The 11350-nt window shown below is 39.1% G+C and overlaps 1 protein-coding gene and 1 long non-coding RNA gene across 2 annotated transcripts in view; both read right to left on the reverse strand.

Annotated features, from left to right (window-relative positions):
- LOC112139287 (NLR family CARD domain-containing protein 3-like) overlaps nt 1-4140 on the reverse strand; it is a gene marked incomplete at both ends in the record, with an annotated part of 20973 nt that extends 16833 nt beyond the window's left edge. Inside the window, 3 exons of the mRNA XM_024262033.1 lie at nt 1868-2041; nt 2138-3899; nt 4050-4140. Coding sequence (XP_024117801.1) covers nt 1868-2041; nt 2138-3899; nt 4050-4140 — 2027 coding nt within the window. The remainder of the gene's footprint in view (nt 1-1867; nt 2042-2137; nt 3900-4049) is intronic.
- A 6586-nt stretch (nt 4141-10726) lies between these two features.
- Nucleotides 10727-11350, reverse strand: LOC112139286. The gene is made up of 3 exons (XR_002917960.2): nt 11228-11350; nt 11034-11153; nt 10727-10815 (listed from the first exon to the last, which is right to left on the reverse strand). It is a non-coding gene; the product is annotated as an uncharacterized LOC112139286 (long non-coding RNA).

Below are 11350 nucleotides of genomic sequence, written 5' to 3' on the forward strand. Positions count from 1 at the left end.
TTACAAAGACACACAGAAGCCCTCAAACCCCAAACAGATATGAACATGTTACTAAAACACCATCCCAAGAGTCCAGCTCTGATAAAACACACAAGAGAAAGAACAGTCAATCATTTGATTGTTTTTACTAAAAAGTAGACATTTTATTTTATTTCCAGGCGTTGTTTTGTTCTGCAGCATGTTCAGATTCATAAAATTTATGAAGATATAATGTGGAGAGTAAAATCTTTTGGATATTGAAAAATTGAAGTTCATTTTTTTAAATAAAGAAAGATATAAAAAAAAAAGAAAAGAAAAAAAGAAGATATTTGAGTGTCATTTTCTTTTAACTCTATTTCAAACTTTTATCATTTTGACAGTTTATATTTTTATGGAGAGCAAAATAATATAAGATTGTGATTGTGTTTGATACCTCTGTTTTCTTCTTCTTTCTTTGGTCGGGTCGTCTCGCCTGTAGCCTCGTACCTAAACTACCTGTAGAGTTTCTTCACGATAATCCAGCAAAGATTTAGTCAGTTTAAGCACCAGGACTGAGAACGGGCTCAGTCTATAGGAAATAAAAAACTGGTTCTGATCCAAACTCTGTTCTAAATAAGCACCAGAACCTCATATCTCTTCGTAAGGAGCTGCTGCTCTGTGGGTCAGAAATCTTCTGTGTCGACCTGTAACGAGTATTTGAATACAAATGTTTTGGACGTCCAAGATTGCTGATTCACAATCTTTATAAATTTAGTACAGCTCAGTGAAAATATTCTTCAGGAACGATGTATTTATTGCTCTAAAATGCAGAATAATGTCGGATTTTAAGTTTTATGAACTAAAACAAAACTAAATGTAAACCAGAAGTCACTGGAAATAAACAAATATTTAAAAGAAAGTGTCAGTAAAGCTTCCTGTTTTCAAAGTAAAACTAGTGAGAGCTTTTTTTCTGATCAAAAGTTGAGACTGAAGTTTTGCTCACCGACAAGTTCTGAATAAAATGAGCTGGCTTTACCACAGGAGCTTTAGATTCTTTTGATTCTGGAAACTATTCAACAGTTGACTCAATAACATAATTCCATCAGATTCTGAAGAGGAGAAAACAGCTTGTGATGATATTCAGCACTACACAATGATGAAGTACGAATGTGTTCAACATGAATCAGCTGTCGGGGAAAAAGGGTTTTATACCAGAGTTGTACCAAAATGTAATGCTTAGAACATAAAGTGTGTCAGAATGTTGAGGATGGAAAAACTATGGAGAACATTTTCCGGTTTTGTTGTTTAATTATCCAAAACAACAGTGATGTTTATGATTTTATGTTGTTTGTTACTGCTGAACTTAACCAGAAGGTTGACAATTAAAAAAGATATTTAAAATGAAAAACACAATTTCCTTCTATCTAAATCTTTGTTTTTATCAGTTTTGTTCATTCTGATCTCATGTTTTAGATAAAGGTAGAAATGATGGTGATTTACTACATATCATTTTACATTTCGTACATCCAGTAGAAAGACATACACACAACAACAAACATCATATTATAAAGTAAAAATTGTGGTTCCATTTGTGAATTGTTGAGCTTGATTCATGAATCTAATCTGATTTCCACCTAAGTAATGATCCATAGCTCCACTTCTGTAACTGATTTTCCATTAGAACCTGCAGTTCAGTGATTGAATCATGTTTTCTTTCTAAGAACACAGAGAACATGACCTTTTCCCAGATATGAACACCTGGATGGACTTGGGTTCTCTTGTTTAGTCTGGTGTTTTATTCTACCTACTGCTGTTTCTTCTTCAGTGATGCTATTTGACACATTCTCCTAAATCAAAAAAAACCAGACATAACTTGTCGTAGAGAATCAACATTTGAATGAAAACTGACCTGAGAGTCTCCAGTTTACAGTGTGGACTCTCCAGTCCTCCTGAGAGCAGCTTCACTCCTGAATCCTGCAGGTTGTTGAAACTCAGGTCCAGAACTCTGAGTCTGGAGGACTGAGAGCTGAGAACTGAGGACAGAGCTGTACAGCTTTTCTTTGACAGGTTACAGCCACTCAGTCTGAAGAAAACAAAGACAGACAGCAGTTATTGAATCTTTCATTTTTACACTCAGATTCATTTGTTCACTGAAGGTGATTTTCATGAGAGTTCTTACAGAGCTTTGTTGGAGGCTTTGATCACTGGCAGCAGCCTCAGAAGAGCCTCCTCTGAACGAGAGTATTTCCTTAGGTCAAACTCTTCCAGATCTTCTTCTGATGACAGTAAGATGAAGACCAGAGCAGACCACTGAGCTGGAGACAGTTCATCTGTGGAGAGACGTCCTGAACTCAGGAACTGTTGGATCTCCTCCACTAGAGAACCATCATTCAGTTCATTCAGACAGTGGAACAGGTTGATGCTTTTCTCTGCAGACAGATCCTCACTGATCTTCTTCTTGATGAACTGGACTGTTTCCTGATTGGTCTGTGAGCTACTTCCTGTCTGAGTCAGCAGACCTCGTAGGAGACTCTGATTGGTCTGCAGTGAAAGACCCAGGAGGAAACGGAGGAACAAGTCCAGGTGTCCGTTTGGACTCTGTAAGGCCGCATTCACAGCACTCTGGTAGAACTGGACTGGACTGCTCAGTTCAGGTTGAGAGATCTGTGATTGTTCTTCCTCCATGAGGTTGAGTCCAGAGGTGATGAAGGTCAGGTGGACATGAAGAGCAGCCAGAAACTCCTGAACACTCAGATGGATGAAGCAGAAGACCTTGTCCTGGTACAGGCTTCTCTCCTCTCTAAAGATCTGTGTGAACACTCCTGAGTACACTGAGGCTGCTCTGATATCGATGCCACACTCTGTCAGGTCGGATTCATAGAAGATCAGGTTTCCTTTCTGCAGCTGCTCAAAAGCCAGTTTTCCCAGAGACTCCATCATCTTCCTGCTCTCTGGACTCCAGTGAGGATCTGTCTCAGCTCCTCCATCATACTTGACCTTCTTGACTTTGGCCTGAACCACCAGGAAGTGGATGTACATCTCAGTCAGGCTCTTGGGCAGCTCTCCTCTCCTTCTGCTCTTCAGCAGATCCTCCAGAACTGCAGCAGTGATCCAGCAGAAGACTGGGATGTGGCACATGATGTGGAGGCTTCGGGATCTCTTGATGTGGGAGATGATCCTGCTGGCCTGCTCTTCATCTCTGAATCTCTTCCTGAAGTACTCCTCCTTCTGTGGATCATTGAACCCTCTGACCTCTGTCACCATGTCAACACACTCAGCAGGGATCTGATTGGCTGCTGCAGGTCGTGTGGTTATCCAGAGGCGAGCAGAGGGAAGCAGGTTCCCCCTGATGAGGTTTGTCAGCAGATCACCCACTGAGGTGGACTTTCTAGGGTCATTTAGGATCCGAGTCTTGTGGAAGTCCAGAGGAAGTCGACACTCATCCAGACCATCAAAGATGAAGATGATCTGGAAGTCTTCAAAGCTGCAGATTCCTGCTTCTTTGGTTTCAGGGAAGAAGTGATGAACAAGTTCCACCAAGCTGAACTTCTCCTCTTTCAGCACATTCAGCTCTCTGAAAGTGAATGGAAATGTGAAGTGGATGTTCTGGTTGGCTTTGCCTTCAGCCCAGTCCAGAGTGAACTTCTGTGTTAAGACTGTTTTCCCGATGCCAGCCACTCCCTTTGTCATGACGGTTCTGATTGGTTCTTGTCTTCCAGCTGGGAGTTGAAAGAGCTCTTCTTGTCTGATGCTGGTTTCTGCTCTGTCTGCTTTCCTGGATGCTGCTTCAATCTGTCTGACCTCATGTTCTTCATTCAGCTCTCCAGTTCCTCCCTCTGTGATGTAGAGCTCTGTGTAGATCTCATTCAGAAGGGTTGGGTTTCCTGCTTTAGCTATCCCCTCAAACATACACTGGAACTTCTTCTTCTGACCAGATTGGACTTTATGTCGACAAACTGCAGCAGGAGATCCTGAATGAAGACAACAATCAGAGTAAATAAACTCTCTGCAGCCTGAATGATGAGGGTTTGAATCCATGTGGTTCCATGTGTTGAGACATCAGTAAATCTTCATTTATCAGCAGCTGAAACCTTCAAAAAAACCCCACTTACTGCTCTGCAGTCGATCAGCCAGCTCCTCCTGCTTCATTCTCCTCAGGAAGTTCTCTGTGATCTTCATCAGTGACTCTCTGCTGCTCCTCTGCTCTTCATCTTCACCCTCCTCCTCATCCTCCCTCTGACTCAGAAGCTTCTGGATCTTCTTCAGCTCCTTCTTCACAAAAGTAACAATGTTGTCCTCCAGCAGCTGCAACAGAATTCTAGATGAATGAGCCAATCAGAGTGAAGTGATGGAGCCAAACATCAGCTCCATGTTGGACACACTGACAATCCACTGGTCTCCAAAGTGCAGCATGGAGATGACTGTGGACAGAATGATGGAAAAGTACTTGTTGTTCATGTACAGACCAGAAAGATGGAGTCCAGCTGTGTTTGATGCTGCTGGACAGACGGACCACTGGGAGTCTCTGAGCTCTTCTGGTCCACTCTGTGGAGAATCAGAACCATCAGATCCATTCTGTCTGTGCTGGTTGGTTTCTAACCAAACTGACTGGAGTCAGGTCAGTTCATAAGTCACAGCTAGAATGTTTTGTAAAGAAGTTAGTCCCTATCGACTCCAATGTAAACTGAACCATCTTAGAAGGACAATCAAACATACATACCATCACTTTTTTTAACCTCTGGGGTAAGATTGAAAACTCAGAAACTTTCTTGAAATTTTAGATGCATTTCTTTGTATTACTTTTTAATGAATCTCAGAATTGAACACAAATAGGATCATGTGTTTATAATGTTTTAGTTAACAGTAAAAGTAAAAGTTAGAAGTTTATTATAAGAAAACTTCATAACTCCATGTTTTATTTGTTATTTGTTTTTTTACAGCGCCCCAATGTCACAAATTTCAATGAAGATATCTTAAAAAAAAGATTGGCTAAATAGATTAAATGTATTAATCAGAGAGCAGGATTAATTATCTGCACACAAATAATAATGGCATGACAGCACTAATAAAAGTTTTTCTCTCCCATGTTTGGGTTTTTTGCAGTCACTTCAGTTAAATACTACGGAAAAAATTATGCAACTCAGTTCAATCGGCGACTCCAAATCATCCCCTAAGTGTGATTGTGACAGTGTGTGGCGTTGTGGCCCTAAGGGACGTGTGTCAAAGTCAAGGCCCGGGGGCCAGATCCAGCTCTCTGGGTAATTCTTTTGGGCCCTTTAGATCCTTTTATTTTATTGTTATTGTAGCAGTCAAGGCCCCCGAAAGAAACAATGTTGTTTTCAGACCCCGGGACAAGAATTCTCTCACTAATAAAAATGTCGATTCCCCCTCCCCTCCAAGAAACCATTTGTCTTAAAACCCAGAAAGATAACATTCAGCATCCCAGCATCACTTGTCCCTCAGCTCCATCTGAATGAACTCTTAGATACGTAGTTGTAGAAGCTAATTTTTCTTTAACTGTTCTGGTATCTCCTGTCCGTCCTTGGATAGGATCTCTCCTTCATGTGGGAATCCCTAAGGTTTCTTCTTTTCTCCTGACTCAGGTTTTTTAGGAGTTTTTCCTTACCGGGAGGGAGGGTCTAAGGGCAGGGATAACCAGTTTATTTAGTCTTAGTTTTTAACTATTGTTTATATTTTTTAAGCCCAATGAGGCAAATCTCTTTGTGATTTTGGGCTATATAAATAAAATTGAATTGAATTAAAGGTGTCGTATAACTCCCCTCTGGAATGGAGGAGGGCTGCCTCTGGAGCCACGTCGGACTGTCGGTGATGGTAGGGGAAGAAGCATCGCATTCTCTTTATAAAGATTTCTTTGAAGCTAATCAACGAAATTTACAATCGTTGACATGTAATATTTCACAGTTTCCTGGAAAGCACGGGAATCTTCGCTGCCATATATATATTTATATATAAAAAAACAGCTTTGAAGTGCACCAAATGGTTGTCAAGCATGCATTCTTTGTTTCAATTTAATACATTCCCATATTTGTTGTTTTAATTGTGAATTTAACTAAAGGTGATGCATGTTTATGTGAAATGGGGTTAAAGATAAAGAGTTTCTCTCTTTCTTCCCTTTCTTTCTCTTTTTGGTTTGATATATGTTTTTTTTATTATTAAATTCTTTTTATATATATCATCTTTTAAATGTTGTTATCAACTTACGAGTCACGTGTTAGAATGAGACATTCTTATAAAAGGTATGATGTTTATTGTATTTTTCTTGTTATCAAGTCTTTTTAGATCCCATATCTGCACACAGAGACAACACAGGATCCTAGTAACACGAGATCATTCTAATTAGAGAATATCGTAAATTTAACTCCAATCATTCTGATTGGTTTACCTTGCAGCCAACCCCCGGAGAGAGCTCAGCACCCAGGGGCCGAAGAAGTTGTGAGATTAGATACACACAGATTGAGAAGAAGAACAGACAAGCTACAGACTGATAAGAGACAAACAACATAGAACAAAGGAGAAAAATTTGAACATTTTAGAAGTACCAAGAGGAGAAAACTTCTGCGTATGCTTAGAGTTTTTGTGCAACCTCTTCCTCCAACTAATTTCGTAAATAGAACCTTCAAGTCATTTTAACGTTCGTATAAAATCTAATTATTATTTTTCTCTAATTCTTAGTGACCAAATAATTATTACGTTTTTTTTAGCCCGGCCAGTTTTGAAACTTTTAATATTGGTTGCTACCTTTTTGTGGACAACTTATCCTCGACCACCTGAGACAAAGCTAACAGAACTTGAGCAGAACTGAACCGAATCTTCCTGTGGGTCAAGATTTGAACTCCTGCACTTGGCTGGGATCTCGGTCAGAGTCACGCCTCGAAGCTCTCCGATGAACGAGGGATCTCCACCTGGGCTCGTTGGATCAAACGGAACCAGACCTCCAGACCACTCGGTGAGGAGTTTACGCTCCAAAGTTACTGTTTGTGGCCAGAGCTAGATGTCTGCTCATTTAGAATCTTAGCTGCTAAATTCCTCCTTTTCACATTATAAACACCTCCTCTCTGCTCTCCTAAAACGTTACATCATTTTACTTTGTTTTATTCTTTATTTTACCTTTCTTTATTGCTGTTGCGTGTTTTAATGAAAGTTTGCTTCTATCTTTTACCTCTGAAAGTTATAATCAATTCTGTGCTTTTATACTCAATAATTCTGTTTGTTAATCCAATTTTATACAATAAATAATCATTGATGTACCGTCGTTGTTTTGTCTCATCAATTTCTAAGTTCATTGAAGACGTCCCTTCAAGGGTAAAGTTGAGAGACTGATTAATTGATTACTACTTATTGGTTCGAAGTAGCAGATGATCATTAATGAGTAATATTTTCCTTCATTACGAAGGTGGTGCCCCGAGGTTAATTTCATTTCCCCCCTAAAACGCTACATTATTAATGGCCCGATGTTATCTTGCTCTCATTTCTAACTTACATAATTTGGACAAAATACGTTTTTAAGGAGAGTAAAATATTTTACAGCGCCATTTAAGGTTTAAGTTGATTTAGTCTGGAGTAATATTCCTGCCTGGTTTTATTCATAGTAATGCTAAAAAAAACATTTTTAAAGTTTTAAATGCAAGAATGCAAGTTCTGTTCATGATTAGCATGATTGACTAGACCTTTGCCCAACAGTAGCCAGGACGGGTTTTATATATCAATATTTTATATCTTCTGTGGTTAATTATTATAAGATAAACGCATGAAAGAATTTTCTTGAAATATATGACTCTCTTTCGAGATCCAAACATTTAGGCAAATCGGAAAAGGTTAATTCGTTTCTGTTTAAAGTTTCTCCAACATCTTTCCTCTCAGAGACTCTCAGAAGACTTAACTGAAAAGATCTCAAACACATGATGGTCCAAGTGAGTCTGATCAGAGAGATCAAGAACTGAACCAGAACTCAAGTCATTCATCTGAAAACTATTGATCATCTGAACTATTTTCCAGCCTCCGTTCATTCTGAAAAACACTTACTGTTCATCTCCTGAACTGATATTCTTGAAAACAAGAGGTAAATTCTTTGACTCGTCACTCCTGAAGGACTCACAGCTGGATCCAGATCCAGGTCCAGGTCGCTGGATCCTGTTGAAAAACATTTGTTCTATTAAAAACTTGCTTCTTCTGGTATAGAAGTTCATCCGATTATCTTCCATATTGAACCATTGAACTCATGTCATTAAGAAAGACTAATACAGAGTGATACGTTTTCTATAATTCCCCTATTTCATATTATTCAGTTCACAGATGATGCATCTTTTTTTTGAAAAATGAGAAGAAGAATACAGCCGAGAAGAGTACAAAACTTTCGGTTTGGGTCTTGAGTCTTGAAAAGCGCTAGAAAAGTCCAGTCCTGTCCAGTCCGGTTTGGACCCCTCAGTGGAAATGAAGCATAAGCACATTTCCTTTCATATCTTATCATTCCCATTTATTTCAGTCTTTTTTGTTGGACAGAAGCTTTTATACAAACATCCCAAGTGTTTGATTGATTGGTTGATTGATTGACTGCCTTTATTTAACCAGATTAGACCCCTTAAGATCAAACTCTCTTTTACAAGGGTGACCTGACCAAGAGGTCAGCAGCACACAACATCATCAGGAGTTAGGCTCATTCAATGTGTCAATGTTGCTGATGTAATTAAAGCCATTCAGCTTTGTCGTACAATTCACAATGGTGAATGAGGCGAGGACAGCCTGTTTCTAATCTTAGTGCTGAGTGGTAGACAGTGTAAAGAGATTTTGACCATTCTTGTTTTTTGTCCTCCGTTGCTCTTGTAATAAGTTCATCACTCTCTTTAAGGTCTCTGGTGATTATTTAATGGTTTGTGTTTCTCATTGAAATTATTCAGCCTAACAACAAACAAGTTTTTCCTTGCATGCACACATACTGAAAGTACATTTGTACAGACCAAACACAAATGCAGTTTAGACCAGATTAAAATCTGAATATATGAACAAGTCAGAACAACAGTTTGAGGAAGAGATCTGATTAGAAGAGCAAACGTCAAACTGAAAGAATGTGGATCTTCCAGATTCGTCAGAGTTACCAAGAAAAACTGAAAAATTCCAAAAGAGAGATATGAGGGAGCAGCAAACACTTTAGTTTCACACATGTATCAATGCAGGAAGTTTAGAAAAAACACAAACACAAAAATAAACAGACTACGTTTCTCTCCTTCTGGATCAACTCTTTGGAACATTAGAAGACTATTGATTTCTAGAGAGTCAATGTTCAAGAAAGACTGGTATAAGTCTAACTGGGTTATTGTTTCTTTATAAACTGTTCAGGGTAATGGCTGCAATCTTATCAGAGATATAAAAACACAGTTAAATAAAGGAATTAGACAGAGGAATTACCATGAAAGAATCATTTCTGTTCACAAAATTCTGAATTCAAAAAGTCAATCCGTAATGGTTAAAGCTGATTCTGAATCTGTCAAATGGATTTTTTATCCAAAAATTTAATGAAACAAATTTTTTAGGAGAGTAAAATGTCTCCAGTTTTCTTAAGAAATGTTTGTGATGTTGAGTCACATACTTTGTGGAAACATTTAACAACTTATTTTTCTTGGAAGCTTTGAGAAGACACAGGGAGATAAAATCCTAATGTTAATGTTTTATTAAGGGTTTTAAATTGTATTATTTGTTAAAAGTTCAGTATATTAAACTGAAAACCTGGAAAATTAATTATGAGTAATTTTTGCAGCTTGTTTTTCTACCCAGAAAAAAGACGCCTCGATCTCTTAGGCTCCGCCTTTTGCTGCTTGACATTAATCTTAATCTGACCTCTGCTGTGTGTCTGTGTTTCACCCACGAAAACAAACAACATCTGAACTTTTGCAAAGATGGATGTGTGTATGTGGATGTGAAATGAAAGTGGTTTTCTGATCAGCGACAAATCTGTGGAGAAAGTGTGTCTGTTGTAGCCTAGGGGCGGAGCTAGCAGCGCAGACTCCACCTGGAAGGAGCTGTTCCCCACTTGTGATGTCACAAAGTGGGGAACAGCTCCTTGATGGGAGGGGCCAGATGTTTAGAGAGCAGAGTTTTAGAGGTACGCTCAGAAATGCGTGAATGGATCAAAATATCACTTTGGGGTTGTTCATGGTGAGGAACTTGCTCAGCATTTGTCAAACTTAGATTTCACAAACCTTAGATTCGGTCTTACAGTTATGTACACTATATCTTATTCATGTAGATCAACATTGTTTAGCTGCTGGAGCAGAGCTACATTTTATGACATTTTTTCCTACAGTGAGGATGTCTGTTTCTAGAAAAAACAAAAAGATTCTTCAAGGATTTCTGGACTGAGAAGAATAAATTGATCTGAATCTTCTTAAGCACAAGACCAACCTGATTGACTGGAGGAGAGACAGGTGGATTTGAAAGATGTGGACATTTCACACACTACTATGAAACCAAACAAACATTTTCTACAACACTATCTAAAAAATAGTTGGAATTAGACTGTGGTTGCTGTCAGTCAGCAGTCAACATGTTTTCTTTTCCAACATCTCTGCTCTCAGAGAGACTCTAGGAAGACTCAACTGAAGAGATCTGATCACACATGATGATCCAAGTGGATCTGATCAGAGAGATCAAGAACTGAACCAGAACTCAATCATTCATCTAAAACTATTGATCATCTGAACTATGATCCAGACTCTTTTAACTCTGACAAACACTTACTGTTCATCTCCTGAACTGATGTCTTTGAAAACAAGAGGTAAATTCTTTGACTCGTCACTTCTTTGAGACATCCAGCTGGATCCAGATCTAAAGCTCCGTCGAATCCTAATTAGAAAAAGGAAAAGACATTTGTTCTATTAAAAACTCACTTATTCAGTTGTGGAGGTTCATCAGATTATCTTGTATGTTGAACTATTGAACACAGATCATAAACAGACTGATCTACAGTGAGACAGTCTGTTGAAATGCCTCCTTCTGACACCTGGGTGAGACTTTAGGGAGTTCTTGAAGTTTATTAACTAATGTTTTTGACAAAGACTTACCCTTCCACTCTTGAACGGCTGTTTTGTAATTCAGTTAAATATTCCTCAGAGCTATCACTTTCAGAAGACTCCCAGCTAGGTCCAGATCCAGATCCAGGTCCAGGTTTGTTCCTGTGAAGACTGGAGGTTGCTGGTGTGAGGCCTGAGCTCTGACATGGAGAAGAGTCCTGGACAGTTGGAGATGTTCATCTCACCTCTGAGCTTTGCTCTGGCTCTCACTCTCCCCACACAGAGTGCTTTTAGGGGGAGGGGCTCCCTCCTGTGTCTCCTCCCACTGATCCATGCTGCTGGATTGACTGGATCCACAGGATCAGCTC

This window comes from Oryzias melastigma, unplaced genomic scaffold (assembly GCF_002922805.2).
Source record: "Oryzias melastigma strain HK-1 unplaced genomic scaffold, ASM292280v2 sc00361, whole genome shotgun sequence".
In the NCBI taxonomy this organism is placed as follows: Eukaryota; Metazoa; Chordata; class Actinopteri; order Beloniformes; family Adrianichthyidae; genus Oryzias; species Oryzias melastigma.